The sequence below is a fragment of the Strigops habroptila genome, chromosome 5 (genome assembly GCF_004027225.2).
Source record: "Strigops habroptila isolate Jane chromosome 5, bStrHab1.2.pri, whole genome shotgun sequence".
NCBI lineage: Eukaryota > Metazoa > Chordata > Aves > Psittaciformes > Psittacidae > Strigops > Strigops habroptila.
Window position 1 is genome coordinate 52,736,491 of NC_044281.2, and position 24,292 is coordinate 52,760,782.

The following is a 24,292-nucleotide window of genomic DNA, read 5'->3' on the forward strand; positions in this document are numbered from 1 at the left end:
CTCAGCTGTATGAGGCCATAGGTATTGCTGCCTCATAGAGCTTTCACATACTTCTGAAGTGTGAACACAGTAACATGACTTGATATGACTTTGTTTCAATATTACTTCAGCATGCATGTTTTGGGATTGGTTTTTAAAATAGCGTAGCAGGAACGTAGGATGGTATGTTAACATGTGGCCGGTACAGTAACTACTTTTTAATGGTTTCACGTTTAATAGTTTTAAATTGTGGGGCCACTTTGCAGTATGCCTAAATAAGTAGTGTCTGTGTACTTGGCCACCCTGCCTGTCTTTGGCTTTGTTACATTCATTTACGCTAGTTATACTGATTTTTATTTGTTTAAATTATGCAGTAGAAATAGGAAATCAAAACTGACAGTTTCTGCTTATTGATTTCATGATTGAGATTGTCAAATAGTAAAGTGATACTGAAAATAATTCAATATTTTGGTGTTTAGAAGAATTGCCAGAACCTACATTTTGTGTTGAGTGAGAAAAATAGTCCATTAGATTAGATTTATTTCTGTGATAGGAGAAGGAAACAGTTTCTGTAAAAATGACTCATTATTCAGAGGGCAGAAAAAAATTTTCTCTCTCTCTCTGAAATTAGTATTTTTCTTACACTGCACAGGAGAAACTATTTTGTAGTTCCAGGACAGGCAGCAGTGTATGGAAGTAGAGAGATTTGGAGGTGGGTTGGTTTAGGGAGGTAGTCTGGAAGAGTGTCCAATTAGTTGTTTATTTTTTGCATAGTACTTGCCAAATCAATGGAAGATAGTTTCCTACAGAATATTGTTTGCTTTTTTGTCTGCTTTAGTTTTCAAGATACGGAGTTTAAAGAAGAGAGCTTTACCAATGGAACAGGGGGTTAAAATGGAGTCCACATGTCCTGTCAGAAGCCAGCAGCCCTGCCCTGGTCATTCAGGTAAGTTGTCTCCACCGCAGCATTCTTCCTCTTTCACATCAGGGCTCGTCTTCAGGTTCGTAACATCTCTGCTGCAGCATCTGCTCTGGCTTTTGAATTTCAAAGGAAGTCGAAAGCACGTACGTACAAGTCACTGGATTTGGTGAGGTTCCATGTTAAAACGTGTGCGTGTGTGTGCGCATCTTGCAGTCCAGCCAACTATATTGGTTTTTGCATTGTCAGCAGCTGTGAACATCATGCAAGAAGTGTGGGATCCAGTTCCTCCCTCAGTTATTTGTACTTGCTTCTGGATATTTGTTGGATGTACAAGTAACTGGTGGTTTTTCTACTTGGAGTCCATCTCCCTGGGCAGCTCTACCTGTCTTACACAGGAGAGCCATGCTGCTGTGTGACAGTTGTATGCTGCTGGTGGCAAAGCAGCTTGGCTTTTCTTTGGCCAGTGGCTGCACCTGTCAAGCCTCTCAGCTAGGAATGTGGGTGCCTAGTCCCAAACCAAGCTTTGTGCTGGCATCTTTTGATATAGGTCAGTGCATTGGCAGTAGCTTGTACATAGCTGCCTTCATTTAGAAGGGTAATACAGCCTGAGAGAGGTAAGCTGGCCCAGCTATAGAAATGTTAGCTTTGTCACTGAACATGTTAGTTTTCACTTTTATTTACATACAATAGTCTCATGGTCAGATGTGATCATTAGTACCATTTCAGAGAGGCAGAAGTAGCAGAGCTTATATAACTGCTGTTAGATCAAAAGCACTAGCCTAGCCTAAGTGAAACCAAGAGGGTTCCAGTATTTTAGCAGTGTAATGTATGAAAAAAAATTCTGTGTTGTAATATGAATAATGCCTGTTCAAAGTGTATAATTTTTATATTTTGAAAGCCCTTGAGGAGCAGCCCTTTCTTAATCAGCCTGTCTTGTCACAAGATAAACTAAGTCACAAGAGATAATAAAGCAACGAATACGAGTGTTGGGAGTATGTTCAGGGCAATTGCAAGGTAATCTTGACCATGCAGTGATCTGTAAGAACAAAGCAGAGGATGTAATCAGAAGCTAAAAGGATGACTTGTTTGCTTTCTCTCCAGTCTTGTGTTTACTTCCATTTGTCTTGCCAGTTCCTGAAATCATCTTTGTTATACAGCTAATTATAGACGGCTCAGAACAGCTGAAGAAAGTTGCAGCTTGGAAGGACGGATAGGCAAATGCAAGGATACTAGCGTGCCAGAGTATCTTTTCCTCTAAAATGGAACTCAGAAAGGAGGATTTTCTTTAAGACGGCGTTTGTTAGCTTAAAGGAAAGCATCAAATCCAAGTGAAAGGGATGACCGGTCCCCTAGTTGAATGTAACTAGAATGGTGTAGCTAGAGTGGTGGGTGTTGTACCTACTTGGAAGTGTGCCACAAGGACGGTATAAGGTCCCACATCGGGTATGGGAATGTGCTTTGGCAGCACTGGCTCCCACAGGGTGTTCTTTTTGCGTGAAAGTCCATTTTAAGGCATTGAAGCAAGGCGGTTTGTGGCGATGCTCAGGTACTATATAAGTAACTACTGTTCCCACGTGCTGAACAAAATCAGGTAAAAATACATTTTAAAAGCAAAGTATTTTACAGTTTACAACTTCGAGCAAACGTGAACAGAAAAGGGCTGGCCCTTCATTTAGTCTAGGAGTATACTCCTTATGTGTAATAGCCCACTTTACTGTTGATGTAGGGTTCATCTGTAGATCATTAAGCAATGTGATTAGCTAAATGGTGTAGTTTGTTCACAGTTTGTGCTATGTGCGGACATGGAAATCAGTTTGCACATTGCTGTGTTTGTGAGAGCCCACCTGGAGTGCTGTGTTCAGCTCTGGGGCCCCCAACACAAGAGCTAGTCCAGAGGAGGGCCACAAAGATGCTCAGAGGGCTGGAGCACCTGTCCTGTGGAGACAGGCTGAGAGAGTTGGGCCTGTTTGGCCTGGAGAAGAGAAAGCTCTGGGGAGATCTTAGAGCAGCCTTCCCTAAAGGGAGGCTATAAGAAACCTGGAAGGGACTTTTTACAAAGGCATGTAGTGACAGGACAAAGGGGAATGGCTTTAAACTAACAGAGGGGCGATTTAGATTAGACATTAGGAAGAAGTTCTTTATTGTGAGGGTGGTGAGACTCTGGCACAGGTGTTGCCCAGGGCAATTTTGGATGCCCCATCCATGGAAGTGAATGGGGCTTTGAGCAACCTGGTCTAGTGGAAGGTGACCCTGCCTGTGGCAGGGGATTGGAACTAGATGATCTTTAAGGTCCCTTCCCACCCAAACCATTCTATGATTCTGTCTCTGGCAACTGAAGACGATGGTGATGAGGTATGTGATAATTAACATCCATTCTCCTAAGAATCAATCCTCTCCACATTTCGCAGGATGGTTCAGACCTGTGGATGTTTCAAATTCACTTTTTTTGCTGACTGACCTCTGCGCTGGTATTTTCCCTGTTTCTGGGCTCCACATTTGTATATTTGACACCTGTGTATTTGTCCCTTACGTGTTTTATCCCATGTAACATTTTGTCGCCTCCTTCACTCTCTTAAATCTACCCCTGGAGCAGTTTCCACTGAATGCCATGGACTATCGAAGGTCTTCTCAAATCACAGTCCAGGATGTGTGGTGCTTGGGTCTGCCAGGTTTTGGATGGTCCTTCTGGCAGTGCCAGGACTTACATAACCAGAGGGAAAGGATTCCTGCTGGTCTGTGGAACTTGCAGCATTCATTGCTAGCCCCGAAGCCACCCAAGGATTGGACTTTGGTAGAACAATTTTAGCTTCTAGTTGTGTCCTTCCCTGCTTTTTCCCCAGTAGAGCTAAGGTACTCAGCATGAGGAGAGAGCATTTTTAATTAGGACTCAAATGGTTTGCAATGGTTTTCCTGGAGGGTGGTGCACACCTCCGAGTAGTGCAGAGAAAGGCTTGCATGAAGACATGCTGCAAGTCACGCAGCCGTCCCGAGCATGCACTGGGGGAACATACAACATTCCACATCATCCCAGATTTGTTATGTGTAAGTGAGAGCTGCTTCTCTTGCATTCGGGTTACCTCTTCATTTTCAAAGCCTGTTCTTTAAAGGAAGCAAACTGCTTTGCACATGACTGCTGCTTGTTGATTGTCCTTGGAGATGTGATGGTGTATGTCAGTCTATGGTTTTGCTCGTGTGCAGGGTATGGAAAAGCAGTGTGCTTCTCAGAAATGCACACAGCCCTGCTGGAGAGGTGCTGCCAACTGGATTCTCTTGCCAAGAGGGAAGATGTTGAAAAGTGCCATGACTTAAATAGGAGCAGACAGGGACCTATGCTGCACACTCCTCAAAGTGCATTTTCAACAGAGTGCTCAGTGAACTTGATGTGTCAGTGTGGTCCCTGAAAATACCTTTCGCAGGGTTTCCACCGTTGTTCTTTCCCGTGGGGAGGCAGGGTCTCATTCAGCAGCGTTTGGGGGGGGGCTGTGACAACTGCCCCAGGAAACTGCTTTAGCTCTTGCTTAGATGTGTCTGTGGGGGCAGAGGTGCCTGCAGGACTTGGTCATTCAAGGGTTAGTGGCTTTTCACCAATTCTGCAGCAAATTGAAGATGGTTATTTCAGTACTCACAGATTGTGCACTGGCCCTCAAGATGAGAGAATCTGGCTGAGCCTGTTCCCTGGTAGCTGTAAAGAGCGTAAAGAGAAGGGAGCTGGAGGAGAGCTTCTGAAATATTCCAGGAATGGGATATCTTGGGGAGGTATCTGCTGATTTCCTCAGACATCATCCACCTTGGAGTAGTCCTCTGTCTTCTCTGAAACCTTGCTTGCTTTTTTCTGCCTGCCTGTCTTCTCTGAACTCTTGCTTTCCTTTTCTGCCTCTCACTCATCCTTGCTGTTTATGTCCATGAATAAAGGCTTGTTTACACTTGGCAGGACACTCTGGAAAACTGAAGCAGGTTCACTAGGTTATATGGATGTCTTGTACGGATACTTTATTGAGAATTGAAATGGCCCGAAAGCATTTTGGCTTGCTTACTTTGGAAGTAAATGAAGTCAGTGAGTGCTATTCAGCCCTAAGGAAGGTTGTCTAGCTTTAGATTTGATCCTGTTTACACTGAGACTATCCAAGATTCGTGCCTTCAGCTCAGCTGGAGCTTTGTCTACACCGGCTCACGGGGTTTCTTGGCAGCCCTGAACAGGGAAGTTACGCCGAACTGAGTTCGTATTGAAACCAGGTTGCAGCCGCTCCTGTGCGGAACCGGAGCGCCGTTTCGCCGCGGTTGGCAGCCCGCCCTGCCGCTGAAACCCGGCAGCCGCGAATTACACTTGTTACTTATTTACGTAGGTAGCCCTGCTCCCGGAGGCGTGCGATGTGGCGGGCGCAGCGCGCTCCTAACGCGGCACGGTTCGGTTTCCCACACGCAGCGCCGCTTGCTTTGGCACCCGCGTGCCCGCCGGAGCCGAGCGGGGCGGGGGGGGCGGCAGCGGCTCCCCGGGGCGGGGCGGGGCGGGGGGGGCAGCGCTGCCCGGGCAGACGTGGCAGCGGGCGGAGGCGGCGCCGCGGGGAGCGGGCCGGGGGCGGCGGCGGAGCGGGAGGGCCCGGGCGCCGCCAGGTGAGTGGGGCCGGGGCGGCGGCGGCACCCGCGACCCCAGAGCCGGGACGGGACGGGGCGGCGGGACGGGCCGCAGCGGCGGGGGCAGCGCAGGTGGAGGTGGCACCTCGCTCGGCTCTGCGTGGCTGTGCCTGCGGCTCCTGCAGCTGCGGCGTTGAAGTAGCTCGCTCGGGGGGGGGGAGGGGGGGGCGGGGGGGGGCAAAACAGGGGAAAGAAGAGCTAAAAGATAAAAACGGGGAAGGTAGAAGGGGCGGGAAAAAGAAAAAGTAAAGGCATACAAAAAGGAGGAAAGAAAAAAAAAAAGGACAAAAAATCAGGAGGAAAAAAAAAAGTGCAAAAAAAAAGGAAGAAAAGAGAAAAAACGAGAAAAAGAAGGCAATAAAGCAATAAAAGGCAAAAGAAAGTAAATAAAAAAGAAAAAAGGCAAAAAATAAAAAAGCAAACAAGCAGGAAAAAAGAGAGGAAACAACCACAGGAAGAAAAAGAAAGGGGGGACGACACAAAAACAGTAAAAAAAAAAAGGTAAAAAAAGAGAGAAAAAAGCCAATGGGAAAATGAAAAGTAAATAAAAAGGGGGGGGGGGAAGGCAAAACGTGCAAAGAACCCCAAAAAGCAAAAAAGGAAAGCAGAAAAAAAAAATAAGGCCAAAAGATAAGGAAAGAAGGCACAAGGAAAGGAGGCACAAGCAGGTGCTGGCAGCACTTCCCGGACACAGGTGGCCGCAGGCCCTGTGCGGCGATGGGCTGTGAGCGGTGCTGGTGAGCGGTGTTGGCCCTGCTGTGGCCTCTGCAAAACTGAAGTTCTCTGGGTGTGCTGGGAAACTGAAGCTGCTGGGGTGAGCCCGGGCTTGTTTCCCCACCTCTTGTGTTCCACAGCGTTAGTTACGCCGCAGAGGTACGTGAAACCCAAAAGAGCTGGGTAATTGTCCTGGCTATTGCAGTAAATGAGTAACCGGGAATTGCTGGGGATAACCAAGGGCTCCTATACATGGCGTTACCTTCGTTGTGCTGACGGCTGCCTTGTTCCCCTTTAATGCCTGCCTTCCTCAGGGTCCCCTAAATTAGGTGTTTTTAAGAACTTGACCTGGAGAGGAGTTGAGGGGATTTATTAAAACTAAAGTGCTGTTGGCTGCTGCGTCCCTTGAGGGAGGGAGGCTTGGAAGTACCTTCTCTGGCAGGGATGGAGGCTTCGGAGGTTGTGGGACCACAGGCAGTTGTGCTCAGGAAGGTGTTAACCTTTCTTCTTTAAAATCAGGCAGCTGGTGAGCAGCTTGGAGCAGCGACACTTAGCTAGGAATGGCTTTAACGTGACAATTAATAAAATGTTACTGCTTTGAAAGGATGCGATGGACACGGATATTTCATCCGTAGGAATCTGGTTTTGTAATTAAATATGGAAGTGTTGCAGGAAAAGGAGGCAAGCCTTTGTAATGTTTCCACGAGGAGGTTTGCTGATGCTCTTCTGCTCTTTCGAGCGCTAAATGGTCTGGAAAGATTAAAACAGCCATTCTTTAATTTATAGACTGATTAGTGTCTTTGGCAGAAACCTTAGGAAAAGTGATATCAATTAACTTTCGAGTTAGAGGTGCACTTATATTAGAGGAAAATTGTGCCTGTTTGGTTTTTCTTGGCAGACGGGCGCGTAGAGCAGAAAAAGCTTCCACTGGGTTGGTGACCTAGACAGATAACACTGCCCGAAAGCACCTCTGTGCTGTGCAGCAGCTTTGAAACCATGCTGCCCTGGTAGTGCGCAGCATGGGACAGGAGGAAGGCTCCTGCCCCAAGGACTTGCCGCTTTCAGACCTGAAATGACAAAAATCCGCACATGTCGCCTGGATCAGGATGTGGCTGCGTGTGCAGCAGCTGTCGTGGCATGTTTGCTCAGCTTTGGCTTCTGTGCTTTATACCCCCTCCTGTGTTTGCTGCGGTTGCCTCGTAGGGCTGAATGGATCCATACATCGAGGAGGCATGTAAACAGTTGCAGAATTGGGTAATAAGATTTTACGTGGTTGGAAACACCGCAGAGGAGCAATAGTGGAGAGGCAATTTCCTGCATTTGTGGAGGGGAAAGCTCTTACACCAAGGTGAGCAGGAGCAGGGCTGAGTGGAAGGGGCAGGAGAAGGGGTTTAACCCTGAGGAAAAGGAAAGAAATTTTGAAAAAAGGGGGTTTAAATGTCTAGGAGGGTGATGTTTCCTGCGAGGTGAGTGCCAGGTCTGAAATCCATGTGTGGAGGTCTTCTTTCTGTATCTTGCAAGTTTCAACCTACCTGTGGTTGCACACCAGGCACACTGAACAAGCGGTTTCAGCCACCCAGGGCTGCTGCAAAGGATCGGGGCCATCTCCAGGGCTTCCGTGGTGGAGTGGTTTAGGAGAGCCGAGGGCCACAGGGCTACAGCCTCCCTTTCCACATCCAGCTGGAAGTGCTGTGCAAGACAGGAGTTTGGATGGTTGCAGTGGATCCTTTACTGAGTGGCATCTCTGGCAAGGAAGGGCTGCATTAGGAAGTCAAAGGAGAATATGGCTGTTCAACTATAATCTTGTTTCACGTTCTGCATTTTCTTCCTTGTTTTATTACTATGGCTATTTGCATAAAAACGTGAGCTTTGTTTCTTTAGAGTTCATCTGCTCCTGCTGCTTCTGCCCTGCTTGAAGCCGCAGTGTCCCTGCAACAGCAGCCATTTGTGATATCGTGAAGGGTTATTTGCTGCAGAGAAAGGGGAGGGAGCAGTGGGGAATCAATGAACTCTTAGGGCTTTGGTGCTACTTAACCGGCCACGTGGACAGGGTGAAGAAAAACCTCCTGTGCTGTCCATTGTACCCCAGCAGCAGGAGACCTTCTGCAGCTGAAACACCGTGGTACAGCAGTGGCAGCACTAGTTGTTTATTGTTGAGTGTTTCAAAGTAGAATTATAAAAGCGGGATGGTGAAAGTGCTGATCTGGGAGCTGGCATTCAGACCCTGATGCTGAAGTCCTCAGGACCCAAGGCAGATTCTGTATGTCCCTGTCCCTGAGCAATAGAAAAAGCACATTTCTGTTCGTCATCTTGTCTCCATAGCTTGAGGGCTTGAGGAATCAGAGATTCCTAGATTGTGTCTATGGTAAATTGGATGTCTAGTCTCAGGTAAGGTGTCCAGCCATTGGTACAAACCTTTCATGATCATGATTGGTTCTGGTAAGCACATGGGCTCCACTGCGAGGAAACTACCAGCCTCAGGAGAGCCAACAATCCAGTCTCCCCTCTCCACATCCATGGAGTGTGTCTTGCTCCCCTCTGGCTGCAACATCTTTATCTTACCTAGCCATGGTGTAGCTCTGCTGGCAATTGGTGTGGGAGGCTGTGGGTAACTGGTTAGTGGCCATCACAAGACCATTTGGGGGAAGTTAAGACTTGCAGCCAGCTGGGGGGTGTGTGTGTATAAAGGCAATTCTCCACAATTAGTGGGAGAACATCATATAAAAACCACCCAAACAGGGAGAGGAACCACCGATTTTGAGGCAGACAAATGCTTGTGCAAGCTTTCCCTTTCTGTAAAGATGTGCTAATTTGTATTTGAAATGTAGCCTGATGCTGGTTTCTTGGTACTTACACGATGTTGAATGAAACCTGACCCACATGCCAGAGTCTGCTTGTGGCAGGTACAAATGTGAAGTTGGGCCACTGTACACAAGAGAACTGTACCTCCAAGGATGGGTATGACCATGAGGAAAGGCTCTTCCTGTACATCGGTGCAGGGGACGTGGCTGAGACTATCAGGAATGCAGAGTGTGGGTCTGTGGTGGTGGACACCTTCAGCTGCGCCAGTTCCATCTCTGCATCATGCTGAGTGGGGCAGAGTGGGGTAACCAAGTTGCTTGTTGGGAGAGGTTACATTGGCAGGACTCTAGACTGCCAAAGGTGCAGCTGAACGGGATGTGATCAAGGCTGCAGAGTGATTATTGGTGCCGGGAAGTAAATAGTCCATGTGACCTATGTCACTGGAGCACGGGGGCATGCAGTGACATTACCAGGCACCAGATTTAAAACCAGTGACAAGGAAATGCATTTACCAGGTGGCACACTGTAGAGCTAGAGCTGCAGGATGCTGGGGACACCACGGGCATGGATGGATTCAGAAAAGGCCACCAACGGCTGTTAAATGTAGGGCTGATGATGGAGCCTGTGGTGCAGGCAGGCCTGACAGGGTGCTGGGGGACTATTGCTCTCTGCTTGCTGGAGTGTCACTGCAGTTCAGCATTTGCTACGAGCCGCTCTTGGCTCCATCTGGGTAATTGCCTTATGCTTCTGCAGACTAAGAAAGCAGCAGTTGTGTTTTCCGTCTTTCCTGCTTCCACAGTAAAGTGCAATAAAACATGAATCTTCTACAACGGAGGATCCAGCACCGCAGGAATTTGCCTGAGGAGAATAGCTGACCACCTCCTTGGACCAGCCTCCAAGCTGCGAGTCGGGCAGGCCGAGGCAACATAAAGGTTACAATGTTCAGCCTGAATGGTGCCAGAAGTGAGGGATATGTCCAAGAGTTGTTCCATGAGGAAGCACATCAGGTACATTGGAAAGCCATTTCCTTTCATAACCCATGTTTCCATCTCCATGGTCTCTACATCTCTTGGTCACCTCTGTGGCAGGTGTTTACCCAAAGTAAGAAAACTGCCCTTCTGTTTGCTATGTAAACCAGAGGTGTATTATTTAGAACGGGAAAGAGGGGACTTGGTTTCCGGAAGGCATGAGGGAGTGGTTGCAATAGGAAAATTGCAGTTTCCCTGGAGTTTCAATTCTCAGTTCCAGAAGCTCTGAAATTCACTGTGTGCCCCTAGAGTACCATGTCTTCTCCAGAAATGTCATGTCCTGATCAGAGATGACTGTGTGTGATGGGAAGACCACCTTAATCTACTCTATCAGTCCCAATTGGTTCAGCCTCGTTTGTCATCTCATCTGAGAGACTTGTCCAGTGAACTGAGGACCCTGTTTGTCTTGGCGGGGTGCTTGGCAGCGACAGAAGGAGAAGCACAATGTATAGCTGTAGGCTCTGTAAAGGACCTCTTGAATGGTCTTTTTGGGTCATATAACATCATCAATGGGGTTAAATTTGCTGAGGCTGAGTAGGATTCTCTTGTTGCTTATCCTACAAGAATATAAATAGGGTATTACAGGGAACCCTCTCTTCCAGGACCCAGGATTCCCAGCAGTTCTGCTGCCCCTTCATCTTAGAGACAACTTGCAGCAAAGCAGTGGCTTAGCAGCTGTTGGTGGCCATCCCACTGTTGGTGTCTGGCTGTTGCAGCTCTTCTGCAGCCTGCCTATAAAACATGAGAGGTAAAAACAAAGGCTTTGCTTTTCTCTAGGTCTCTCAAACGCAGACCAAGCCCTGGTGGAAGATCCAGCTCTTTGTGTGGGAGCCAGTGCTTTTTGGAACATGGGATGGAGTCTTCACTTCCTGCATGATCAACATTTTTGGAGTGGTTCTTTTCCTGAGGACAGGATGGCTTGTGGTGAGTGCTGACTTGGCTGAATGTGTGAATAGGCATTTTCCTCCCCACCTCCTAACCTTGTATCTCCATCACCACCCAAGTGTTTTGGATTCTGTGCTGTTCATGGTAGGCATTGCTTACATCCTCTAGTGTTTTGTGGCATTTCAAAAAGTTCCATTAAAATGTAAAGCTGAAGTGGTCTTTTTAAGTGGTTTTCTATTTTAGCTTAAAGAAAGAAAAACACAACTACCAACCTTGATAATGAACAGGGACATCATTGTGTTGTACTGCTGAGACAAAATATCTGCTTTTCAGGTAAAGTGTAGTGCTGTAGTTACAGATACTCAGTCTCTTCCCAACACCACTGAAGCAGGTCTCTTCCAAATGTGTCAGTGTTGGAGTCTCTGATGTCTTGAGTGAAGACTCCTCAGTTGGGTGAAACTGACATCGCTGTCAAAGTGAGTTCCACTTATGCATCCAGAATAGTATCTCACTGAGGGTCAGAGCCTGGAAGAGCGTCTCTGCTCCAACTCCTGATGAAAAATGTTGAAAGCTTCCCTAGGGACATGTGGGATTTGAGTTCCAGGCAGAGTTCGTGTCACAGGCACGAGTTCGTGTCACAGGCACGGTGGACATCTTCCAAAAGGAGCAGGAAGACACTTGCACTCTGATTGAAAATGGCTTTGTCAGAGGCTTTGAGGGGAGCTGCAGTCATGATGGTGGTGAAGTTGGGGTGATTTTCCTAGCTCCCTTTTCCTCCTGCTCTTATTTCCTCCATGTCTTCTTTGAAAGCAAGTTACTGCTGGAGCAAACACAAATACAGACAAAGCCAGTAAATAAAAGAAAAACTGAAACAGCTGGAAGCTAGCATAAAAGGAAGGGAGGAGAAGTTGGGGTTGGCAGAGAGCTCCCCTGGCAGAGGACAGGCATATGTCAAGCCATTCGCAGAGTCAGGCTTTTGCTATAAATTTCCAGAGCTAGGGCTGGTGAAGCTTTGCAATTCCAGAGGACCCTAATCTAGCCGAAACGTTCAACAACTATTATGACTCTGCACTAACCCCTTCCAGCACGCATGCATAAATAAGCATCAGTGTTTAATGGGGGCTCTTTCTTCCCACTTTCTCTGTTTGCTATTGTTGCTGTGAGTCCAGCCTTCTTCCCTGATCTCCGTGTTAACCCTTTCTTCTGTGGAAACCATGGAATTGCCCATTACTTAGCTGCTGACATAGCCTGGTGCCACCAGCAGATTTGGGAAGAGCCCAAGGTTACGTGTATGTCTGTGTATGTGTGCTTTGCTTTTTTATTTCCTTTTCTGACACGTGTCAGATTTATTAACCCTTTTAACCTGAGGGTAAGCTGTTGAAGAAAAAGAACAATTGTCCTTTTAAAGAGTAGTATTGGGTCATAGCAGGCTGTGGTGCTGACCCAGCCAGCAGCTGCACTTATAACAAACTTTGGCTCTGTTCCCTACTGACCAGATAATGCCCCTATCAAAGGCAGCAGGATGCTGAACCAAAATAGGATCTTCTGATGATAGCAACATCCTGGATATGTTTTCTGTTGTTTCACAAAAAAGAGAAAAGAAAAAATCCCTGGGATTTCAGCCCACCCCAAAGCTGGAAAGCAGCCTTTTAGTGCTGGTGATAAACAAACCCCATCAAGGCTAGCATGACCTCAGAAACGAGCACTGCTGGAGCAAGGTTGAAAAGGAGGATGTGGACTTGGCCTGTAATATGAGTAAAGGCAGAGGAGGGGAGGCCAGGCATTAATGGAGCGCTGGGCACTGGAGGAGATTTCTGATCGTACAGTTGGAATCACTGTGTGCTGGGCTGAGCGGTTTCTCTGCAGGGGAAGGTGGGCTGCAGCACGAGGGATGGAAAACTTTCGACTCTGGAAAATAAATTAGAGCTGTGTGCAAGAGGGCTGGAAGGTCCCAAGCGCCAAAGAGGTGCTTAAATGCTTTTGGAGGTACTGAATGCCTTCTCTTTCTGAAGATCTGACCTAAATGGCAAACTGGACCCCCAATATCCGGGTTATGCTGGTGCATAAAGCTGCCAACAGGGACTTGCGGCTGGGTTTGTTCAGAGGCTTTGGCTCTTCACCTCATGGTGAGCCTGTGGCTGGTGCACTGTCTCCTCCCGGTGCCGTCCCTCTGCCCCACGCAGGAAGCATTGGGGTTTCATTCAGTGGGGCTGAATCCTCTGCAGGAGACTGCCCTGAGCACAGGGAGAGCAAGAGCCACCTGCTGCTCGGCATACGTCCTGTAGATAAGGGCCAGTGCGCACTGGTTTACGAGAGGGTTATTTATCTTCCACGCTGCGTTGCTTCTGGGGTTTTGTTCTTTGGTATCTCATTGTTTGGGAGGATCAGAGCTTTCACAGGTAAATGTTGTGAAAAATTAAAACGCGAGCTTGGTGCTGTTAATAAATCAGCTGTCACAAACCCCAGAGGTTCAATTTTGAAACTGCTTTTTGTTACAAAAGTGCTCTTTTTCAAGCATGTCATTCTAAAGCATGCAAATAGGTAGTGATCCCCTGCCCATGGTGACTGAATTGTTTGAACTCGCTCTTTTTAAACCAGAGCACAAAACCAGTGATTCATGCAGGAGCCTGGTCACAAAGCAGAACCTGCTTATGCAAAGGTCAGGCAGCCCCAGGACAAGACAGGCCTTCTTCAAATGAGTGCCAATAGGAACTGTGAATTTGGCAATCAGTTACATTATTTAGATAAGTAGGGGTGTGTATGTGTGTTTCTTTTAATCTGTAATGACTCCAGAGTCAAAGGAAACTAGTGACTAGAAGCAGGTAGGTCCTTTTTCTGTCTCAACAGAGTTGGTGTGAGTTGATCTTAATTTGACTTTTTTCCCCCCCCATTCCAGGGAAACACTGGCATTGTAATGGGCATGTTTCTGGTGTCCTTTGTCATCCTGGTTGCTCTGGTGACAGTCTTATCTGGAATTGGGGTGTGTGAGAAGTGCAGCGTCGGAAGTGGAGGGGTCTACTCCATGATTTCTACTGTCCTTGGCGGTCAAGTAGGGGGCACCATTGGCCTCCTTTATATTTTCGGCCAGGTAATGAAAAAAAAATTATTTAAAGAAGATTTGGAAACTTTGCAATGCAGATATTAATCTTGTGCTTTCCTGCTGCAGGAAGCAATGCTCCAAGTAAAATCTGAGTAATGCTGCACCATGCTGGACAGCATGGGAGAGCACCTCGGGCATTCAGCCCCACTGTGCTCCCCAAGAGCAAGCCTGCACATGGCAATACACTGCCTGGCATGGGTCACAACGGTGGAGGAACTGGCTGGCTGAGCAAGCAAACTGTGTGGAACATGCCCCCTCATCCCCAATTACTCCCATTGCCAGGACATGCCCTTGCTGGTGGGAGACTGAAATTAAGCCGAGGTGGGAGAGGCCAGGGTGGCCACCTAAAGCACAGTGAACAGCTGTGGGCTGGCAGGTTGGCCTTGGCGTGCTCCCCATGCCCTTAGGCACTAGTAAACCTTGGTTGCTTCCCTGTAGGAGTCAGCAGCAGTGGAGCTGGTATGGGAGGAGGTAAGGGCCACAGCTAATTGACTTCTTGAAATCCAAAAGTCAGTTCTGGATTTTCTGAAAGGCCCCAAGGAGCCGTCATGGTGGTGAAGCACTGAAATACACAAGTAGTAAACATAAAGAATGGAAAGTAATCTCTTAAATCTGCAGTAACTCAACCCCCTCCCCCCATAAAGATGTTATGAACAGTATAAAATGTGCTGAGCAGAGAAGCATTTTTATTGAGGTTTGTTTTTAACTGACTGGCTTACAACAATCTCCAAAAACCCGTAACAACCCCCAAACCAAAAATAATCCCCTCTTCTCCTTTCACTCCATGTTAAAAGCAAGTGTCCATAAAATACAAACTGAACACAGTTACAAGCCAAGATACGGAAATGGGCCACACATGAGAATCCTTCCTGTCATATTTTCCGCTCTTGCTCTCCGAGTGGACCCCATCTGGGAAAGCAATCAGGTTGCAGCCTGTCCTGAGGGTTGTAAAAGCTGCGGCAGCCCCGGCCCCTGCCTAGGCATCCCATGCGGACGGGGGCTGCGGGGTGGGAGCTGGCAGCTTGCTTGGAACGCTTCGCCTGCTCCTGAAAGCTGATGCCTTTCCCTTCTCTTTGGCCTTGCTTTCTGCCCAAAGTGCTTTGCACCAGCTGCAGGCTGCTCCGCCACTACAAGATGCTCATGGAGCGCTGTAACCTCTGACACAAGGCAAATCCAGGCAGAAATGGGGATATTCTCCATTCCCTGGTCTGACTGGCATTCACTGGTCTGGTCTCCATTCCCTGGGCAATGACTGGCCTCCTTCCTTGAGTGGTGAGAAGTGGCTTAGTGCCCTGGGGCTGCTGCAGAGATGGGCTCCTGCTGCATCGGCCAGGGTGAACTGAGACCCAGTTGGGCTTTGCTGTCCTCCTGGGATGTGGAGCCGTGCTGCATATCCCTTGTCTGTGGACAGGGATAGTGTGGTTGCAGGACCCGAGGTCACACCACCCATGCCAGCATGCAGCTGCGTGTCCCAACCTGGTTTGCCGGGGATGCCATGCACTGGAAAGGGTTGCTGCTGAAATGTCAGCTAGTGGGAACCTCTGGAGGGAAATGTCCTGGTATTTAGGATTGCTGCCCTGCAGTGGGGTTTGAGGCCTGACTGACCTGTACGTGTCCCGTCCTGCAGACTCTTGGGCACAGCACATGTCCTGCAGCAAGACAAACAAGCAGCTTTCCCGGGAGCTCAGGGGGCACGGCTTGCACAATGCACTCTCCTCACAAGTGCGGGCTCCATTCCAGCAACAAGATGGGGAGCTGGTGAAACATCAGACTTTACATCCAAACTAAACAGCGAGTTAAAAATAACCTATGGGAGGCAATGAAGGGGGAAGCAAACTGCTGTTCTTCAGGCAGGTGTTGGACTAGGACCCTTTCCTTCAGCGAAACAGAAGAAAGGGAAGAAACTTAGAGGTTGTCCCATCCTTTTCTCCAGTGCGATTTCTCCTGGAGCATTAATGGAAGGTACATTTTAAAGCCAGTGGGAGGTCGGTGGGCTGCTGGCCCTAGCGCCCAGGCTTCTCTGTTTACCTGGGCAGTAGGTATGCTGCTCTGGCAGCGTGCTGTCTCACTGCAGTAAGGTTCAGTCGCTGTAGGCCAGAGTAACATTGAAGATTGTATTGTGATAACAACTATCTATCTGTCTGAACAGAGAGCCCCCAGCCCAGCATGGGAGCTGTGGATGGGGATCCCTTGTTCTCCCATGGGGCGCTCACAGAACTCTGTCCTTCAGTGCGTTGCAGGTGCCATGTACATCACTGGCTTTGCAGAGTCCATTGCAGATGTCCTGAGCCTCAGCAACATCTGGGCAGTGCGTGGGATCTCCCTGGCTGTCTTGCTGGGCCTGCTGGGGATCAACCTGGCTGGGGTGAAGTGGATCATCAGGCTCCAGCTCCTGCTGCTCTTCCTGCTGGCTGTCTCAACGCTGGACTTTGTCATCGGGTCCTTTACACACCTTGATCCAGGTAAAATTGGGGGTTCATCACATTGGGATCAAGAGGTGTTAATCCCCCAGGGTTTTCTCCTTAGGTGTCTTTGTGATTCCAGATGTGCCCCTTGTCATTTGGTACTGAACTTTTAGAGGCAAGTTGTAATTTTGCAAGGAGTAAGTATTTCCAGGGCATGACTGAAGATGTTTTATTAATTCAGGTGTTTAACCTCGGGAATTGAACTCTCAGTGAGTGCTGTTGTTACACTTATATTGCACTCAGAGGTTTGCTAACAACAGAGACCGAATGCGTTTGCAGTCGTTCTTTGTAGCCTTCTGCTAATTCTGCGTTAAGCACTGTGCTCATAAAAGCAGAGGATTGTGACTTGGCATTAAGAAGATCTTCTCCCCAGAGACCCCTGAGGTCACTTAGGCTGTGCTGGGCTGCACACGGCTGGATTCACTGCGCAGGACTATGTTGGGGAGCCGAGGAGGGAGGTAGGTGTGCTGGGCAGGTGACTCCTGGGATTTCAAGGAGCTGTGGGTGCAGGTCTCCCGCATTAACCCCAGCCCGACTTCAGCCTGCAGCGGGAGTTTCAGCTTGGGCAAGGTGGAGATTCAGGGCTCCCATCTGTAACCCTGCTTGTACCCCGAACCCCTTCCCCTCCTTCATCCTCATCCCCGTGAGGTGGAGAGGTGTTTCCTGCAAAACACATCCCTCGATGCGGTGAGTGCCTGCAGTGGCCACTCCAGCCATAACGAGGTGTAATTAGCTGAGTAAACGGAAGGTGTCACCTTTTTCTTGGCTTCCCCTGTGTCCGGCAGCACCTTAGGGGGTTGTGAGCAACTTGTTGAAGTTGGTTTAAAGGAAAGATCTTCAGTTTTGATTCACAGGTGGGATTCAGTTGCCGAGCCGGTGGGTCACGTACACGTTCACAGCAGCAATGGCTCAGCTGTGTTCCTGCTGCTGTGTTACTTTGTGCTGCCGGTCCAGGGTGCGAGGCTGGTGGGGTGGGGACAGAAGCTGCTACACCCCTCTTGGAGAGAGCCTCCTGGAAAGGTGTTTGCATTTTATATTTAGCATGTAAGAAATGCCCCAAATGGAAGCTGGTGAAAGTCTCAGTAGACACTTGTAAAGGAAGACGAAGGGAGGACGGTTGAGCTCAGTGTGGTGTGTTTTTGCAGAGAAAGCCACTGACCTGCTCCAAACAGCTGTGTTTCATAGGAAGTTGTTTTCTAAAGGAAATAGGGGAGTTTGCATTTCAGTTGTGCTCAGAGGAGACCTTTAATGTGGACCTAGAGACCTTTCCATTAGTAGAGAGAAAATGAATACTCGGGGTGAGACTTGGTAGTAGGAAGGTGAACATGGGGTCAGGAGGAGAGAATTAGAGTACAAATGTCATCGGGAAACATGCCCAGGTTGTGGTCAGTGTAGTCATCTTTGATTTCTTCCACTGCTGAGCACCATGTCATCTTCTGTGAGAAAATAGAGAAAAGAAGGGAAACAAGGCAGATGAGCATTGCAGATGCTGCAGTTTAGCCGTGGCTGGTTAAAGAGAGGAGGGTTTCCAGTGTGTGGAAGAGCATCAGGCTGATGGTGGCCAGATCCAAGCCCCAAACAGCAGAACCCCAGAGCAACCCTGCCTGTACAGTGGGATCTGCAGCAATAAGGGTGGGTGGGTAGAGCTGTGGGTTTCTCCGTTTCTGCAAACCGCTTCTGTGTGAGAGAACTGTTGCGAGTTGGTTATTCCCAAGTCCTGCATTTCCCCAGAAGGCCTCTGAGTGGTGTGTCAGCATCAACGGTGAGCACTCGGCTTCAGGAAGCCTCCTCACTGTGCCTTGCATGCTTTCTGCAGGGCATGGATGGATGCTTGTCTCTTGGGTGTGATTGGGCTAGTCAGCAAAGCATCCCTCCTGCAAGGAGCCTGCGGTAGGTGTCGGTGAAGCTCCATCCTTGAGAGTCGGCTGATGGCAATGGCAGGGTCCGCTGCATCTGAGCCCAGCACCTGGGGAAGCATTTGAGACCCCTCTGGGGAGGGCAATCAACTGATCAGCTCTCTGCAGCCCTCGTGTGCGTGCAGTTGTTTGCGGTTTGGTTCTTTGGCTGCAGCGGTAACTGAGACGTGAAGGGCAGCATGCAGGGAGAGGTCATTTTTGAGGACGGGCCTGTGAGCTGGAAAGATTTCAGCTGACATCTTGTCTGGGTTGCTTTCTTGTTTTATGACAGGTTCATGGGGTTTCAGTTCACAGCCTCAGGTTGTGGCCTCTGAACCTGTAAAACAGGCCTCATGCAGTCATCCTGCCTTTCCTTCTCCTGCCATGGCAGCCTTTTCCCTCACTTACATTTCCAAGTGCTGTGCGCATACCAAAGGACTGAGCATCTGCCAAGCAGCAGTTATTTGGATTTAAGTAATCTCTAGGAATGCCTGTCCATCTTGAAGGTCTTAAACGGCTGCCTTTGTGTGGTTGCGCTGGGTGGAGTCCCCTGCTCTTCTCCCCATTCCCTCAGCTCACACCCAGGCACACACCAAATCGGATATTGTCCAAGCACTCACTCCCTTCCTGTGGTTTGCCTTTATTTTTAGTCTGAGGACAGAGCATGTTTACACAAAAGGGCGCTTCTCGGCAGGGCTTCCCGCTGCTTTTTCTCCTTGTTTTAATTTGCTTTCTCTCTATTGCTGTGGCTTGTTCCCGCTCTGAGAACCGGCCGGGCTTCTGGAGCCCAGAGCTGGGGCTGGAGGAGCTGAGTGGCTCCAGTAGACACTGGAGTTCCGGGAGTGCTCCAGTGCTGTCGACCCCAATGAGACTGCAGGCAGGCCTGCCTGCTCCCTGCCAGGCTGTAGAGTCCCTCTGCCTGGCCCCGAGGGCTTTTGCTCCTTTCTGCGGGCTGCCTGCAGGGTGGGGTGGGACTGGCTGATTTTGTGGAGTTAATCCTAAATTCTCCTCTTGGCCCCAGCTGCACTTTCCCTGAGGACAGGCATGGTCCTGGGCTGGGATGTTGGCAAGGGGTCGGTAGCAGGGAGAGGGGCTCCTTGTGCTGTCTGGAAACCAGCCTCCTTGAGCCATCTCTGGCCACTCACCTTAAAATTCAGTCCCACCTCCAGAAATGGAGACCCCTGTGCTCCTTCCATGGGCCAGGAAACATACATATTCTCTTTCTCCCTAGGCACAACTTACTGATTTTACCAGATTTAACATAGGTGGCTTGAAACCAGGCAGCACTTGACTTAACCTGTAGTAAGAACACCCAGCACTTGCTATAAAATTGCATAGTGGCAATGCAGAGTTTTCTTGGCTTGCATTTCGGTTCTGGAGGTCTGTACCAAAAAATCAGCCTGAGTTATTTTGGTGGGAGCAGTGAACACAAAGAAGAGGATGATGCTCCTCTCCGTGACCAACTCCTCAGAACAGTATGTGAAACTTTTTGGCCTCTTCACATCCCGAACATTAGAGTCACGGAAAAAGAAGATAAGCCCACTGTTAATGCCCACTCTTTTATTTTCCTAGCATATCTCTGCTAATTTTTGTGTAGGGTGACTCCCAAATACTCCCTTTCAATTAGGCGCCTGCTTTCCTGTTTGGCAGTGGCTCTCAGGTGCCCTGTTACAGCAGAGCGGCTGCGGGAGTGCATGGATGGGGGTGAATGCTGGGAGGAGGGCTGGTGTTAATTTGGTGGTGCTTTGTTGGAGAGATGAAAGGAATCGCAACAGGAGCAGAAGGGGCCCATCAACAGCCTCTTAAATGCCTGGTGGGAAAAAGAAATACATTATTTTGTTGGCAATTCAATAACTGGGTCCCCTTGGGCTGGGACCCCCCTTATCCTGCAGCACATACCATGTGGCTGGGGCAAGCGTGGAGCCTGGCTGCGTGGGGCTGAGCTCTTTCCTCTGGGCTGGGAAAACTGGGTAATTTGTTTCTCAGGGATGCACGGAGGTTTGAAAGGCATGTTTCTGTCAGGATGCTTCTGCTTGGGATTATTTTCCATGCAAACCACATCCTTCATGTCACCAGCTTGGGGTTTAGCTTCCCAAGGATGCTCACACAGAGCCCAGAAAACTCATTTATCAATTTATCATCATCCTCGCTTCTTCCTCCGAGGGTGAGTCCTTTGGAGGATTCACTCTCCTTGGCAAGCCAGGGGAGCTGATGCTTTTCTGTAGGTACCCCTGGCGAGGAGCTGTGGGAGATGAGCTTCACCTGAGGCTGCTCCAGCAGACAGGGAACCTGCAGTCATTAAAGTGATATATGTATATAAACACTGGTGATGTAAAGATCCCTCAAACAGTGCCTTGGGGACTTTGATGGATTGAATTAATTAAATATATTCCCACATATTTAACATGAAAGTGATCTAAGCATCCTAATCAGGGGCTTTTGCTCAGCTCTGGGTTGTTTTATTTTATTTTTGGGCACAAGGGGTGTGCCCAAATCTCATAGGAGAGGGTGCAGGAAGGATGTGTGTGTCAGAAGATGATCTGAAGCTAATCCCAGAGGCTTTATCCAGGCTGATTGCTGGCTTCCTGGCCTGAGACACATCTGGAAACTGGCACTAAATTCCAAGTAGAAATCACTGAGCGAGCAGCAGTAGAAAAAAATCCCACTGTGCTACCGAACGAGGTAGACACCATGGTGAATAAAAGCAGAGGGCTGCTAATGCGGTCTTTATTTATTAAAAAACACAGGATTGCTTTCCCCAGGTTTTTCCAATTATAGTGCATTGAATAGCCCTGACATCACTCTTGAGCCAGGGCCAGCCTATTCAACAGTCTGGCGAAGACATTTATTAACTGGTTACCTGCCAATTGTCTGGGCTAGGAGCTGCGGGACAGATGTGTTTTGAAAAGTGATAACATTGTTAGGGGCCTTATTTAGATAGCGAGAGGAAAGCTGCACCACTCTGCCCAGCCACTCTGAAGTAGGCATTTAAAGCAGTTTATTAAAAAATAAATACTAATTAGGTTGAGCTATAACTTTCCTGTGGGGTTCCACTCTGCCGCCCCGTTTGTAAGTAGGTTTTCACGGTGTTTCCTCACTGGAGGACAGCTGGCAGTAGGACTTTGTTGAGGAGCAGTGGTCTCGCCTGTTGGCAGATGCTCAGGGTGTTGGTACAGCTGCTGCTCGCTGGGGGCCGGGGCTGGCATCCCTGTGCCCCTGTTCCACTGGGGCCAGGCAGGATTTCTGAGCCCACTGCCCTGAAGCATCTCCCAGGAGGTAGGTAAGGAGGAGGGGAGGAGAGCTCAGGGCCTGCAGGTTCCTGCCCTCCTGCAACAGCCAGGCTGTGCTGGGGATGCCATTTGCATCTAACCTGTTCTTACAGATGTGCAGTGGTGGATTCTCCGCTATGTCCTTGGGGGCTCTGCTCTAGTTGCTTTATCTCAGCCTAACCCCTCTTTCCTGCAGCCAACGCCTTTGGGTCTCTTGAGCACTTGGGGACCAGCTGATATCTTTCCTTTCTGCATTAAACCCCCTTGCTTGGAAGACCTCTTGTGCTCCTCAGTCTTCTCTGGGCTGCGCCGTATCAGCGGTCACATGGGGCACAGGAGCAAACTGCCCTCGGCCACGTGCTGCTGAGGATGAGGAGGGTCCTGGCCTCATGTGGCCCCCTAAAGCATGCCACTGCGCAGTGCTGTCAGGGCTGGGCTGGCCCGGGTCCATCCCTGGATCAGGAGGGGGTTTGCTGAGGTTGTCGCAGGTTTAAACTCGCTCAGTAGGTAACACTGCTCCTGATTTATGCAGAAGATTTTGTACACAGTTGATTTAATCTTTAATTTCTTTGCTGTTTTCCCACAAGGCAATGCTAAACTCATCTTCCTAGAGCTTGTAAATAAACCCTGAAATTCCTCAGCTCACTTTGTCCCCTGCTAGGGGCTGCCTTCACATGGGCTTTCCCCACCTGCTCCACCCATAAAACCTCCCGTGCAGGCCTTCTGTTCAGCAGCAAGTTGTTTAATGCTAGAGACCTAATAAAACCTACCGGCTTGAAGAAGATATGTATAATCCCATAATCTCTCCATCTCTCCCTGTTGCTGTATTTAAATGGGATAGCTTTATTTAATTGCATCCATCTTTTTTTCTCTTTTTTTTTTTGGTGCCACTACATAATTCTTTTCAAATTACGGTGATATTTTACCTCCTCTTTTTTCATTCCCCCAGTGTTTAATTCCAGTCACAGTTCAGCTGTGCCCTGAATCATCTTTCCTTATTTAGGGATTTAATTTATGAAGATAATTTCTAGATATTAGATTCTTTCTCCAGCCACTTCGCTTCTAGTTTGCATTCCTCTCCTAGGCTAAAGAGAAAACTTTGTGTGGGACATGGGTTCTTATCTACTGCTCATCCTCTTCTCTGCTGACTTGTGTTAACAATTTTTGGCCTTTTTTGGCTATAGGTAAGAGATTTTTAGCCTTGTTGTACCTTCATTGACCTGGATGGTGGCCCAGTGATTCTTGCTGGTTTTCTTTTCTACTCCAAGGGGAAATGCATTCATTGAAAAATGTGATTTTGGTAGAGAAAATTTGTTCTCTGATTTAAACCGAATTCAATTAATAGTTTCAAACAACAACAACAACAAAAATCCTTTCAAGTCACAACATTTTGCTCAACCTTTCCAAAATCAAACACTGATTTTCAGTTTGATTTGCAGTCTGAAGCTAGACTTAAAGTTGTAGCTTTGCGTGTTACATAGAGGGTAATGAAAACCTCCCAAAAGTAAAATCAAATGATTGCTTTGGGCACAGATTCAAAAAACTAACACACGGAATAGTTTTCTTTTGAAATACCACGGTCATTTGGATAATATATCCATAACTCGGAAGTGCAGGATGCTCTAGTCACATATGGCAGAAGACTCTGTAGACCATGGCAGGGTCTGATGGATTATGCTACATTTTGGTTAACTGATTTCTTTTGAAAGATGGAATTTGATCGACATGGACTGGACTTTGTCCCAAGCAGTACATGGAGTAGCCCGAGTTAGAAAGAAGGTGACCCCAACGTCTCCAAAGGATGTGTGTCATCACTGCTGCCATTTAACTGCCATTCATTTTCCTCCAATTGTCGTGACTTGACTCAGCCTAAATTCTGGTTAATCAGGGCTGGGGTTTTCATCAGAGAAGTTCTGCAGAGCCTCCCACAACCAGGGACTCTGGGCATGACTTCCAAGAAATACCGCTCTATAATTAATAATAATATCCTATTGATGCAAACTGTATTCCTAGAAAAGGATGGAGCAAGAGACGTTTTACTTCTCATCCTCTTTGTAATGAATAAAACCATTTCTGCTGGCTGGTTTGAATACTGCTGAACAAACCAGGTAGCAAATACCACATCAAAAAATAAAATAGTAATGGAAGGATTTTATATATTATGGCAAGTCTGGTGCTTAGCTTTATATATAAATAATACAAGACATAAGTAGACTTTGTAAAGTTGAAATACCCATGTTAAAATCTCTTCCTTTTTTTCTCCTAACCAAAATTTCAGATTTTCCACCTGCAGAAAACATCAATTTTTTGCCCCTTTTTTTTCCCCCCAAAAAGTAATTAAACCCCACCAACCTGTAGAGATAGAATAAGTGCCAAACAGCTCTACAAGCTACTTCCACAGGCACATTCCTAAGTTTTCCTTTATTTAAGCAGTGCTGAGGCGCTGGGCTTCCATGATGAGGATCTGCCTGTGTGGGCAGTTTCAGGCTCTGTGTGTGCTCTGTGTACGCCCATGGTTTTCCACTTCTCCGTCCTGCTGAGAAGCTGAGGTGAAGATAATGCAGGCACATGGGGAGTTGGGCAGAAACTAGCGTTTCCTCC

General features: G+C 48.1%; 1 protein-coding gene across 3 annotated transcripts in view; it reads left to right on the forward strand.

The window, feature by feature from the left end:
• Positions 1-339: 339 nt before the first annotated feature.
• The window catches only part of SLC12A8 (solute carrier family 12 member 8), a 59,431-nt gene continuing 35,478 nt past the window's right edge, over positions 340-24,292 (forward strand). Inside the window, exons 1-5 of one of the 3 annotated variants that reach the window (XM_030488321.1) lie at positions 340-925; positions 9,849-10,056; positions 10,855-11,001; positions 13,859-14,050; positions 16,293-16,524. In XM_030488321.1, coding sequence (XP_030344181.1) covers positions 9,988-10,056; positions 10,855-11,001; positions 13,859-14,050; positions 16,293-16,524 — 640 coding nt within the window. In that variant the 5' untranslated portion in view covers positions 340-925; positions 9,849-9,987. Of the gene's footprint in view, positions 926-5,418; positions 5,513-9,848; positions 10,057-10,854; positions 11,002-13,858; positions 14,051-16,292; positions 16,525-24,292 lie in introns of those variants that run through there. The other 2 variants (XM_030488322.1, XM_030488324.1) reach the window with 2 other exon arrangements.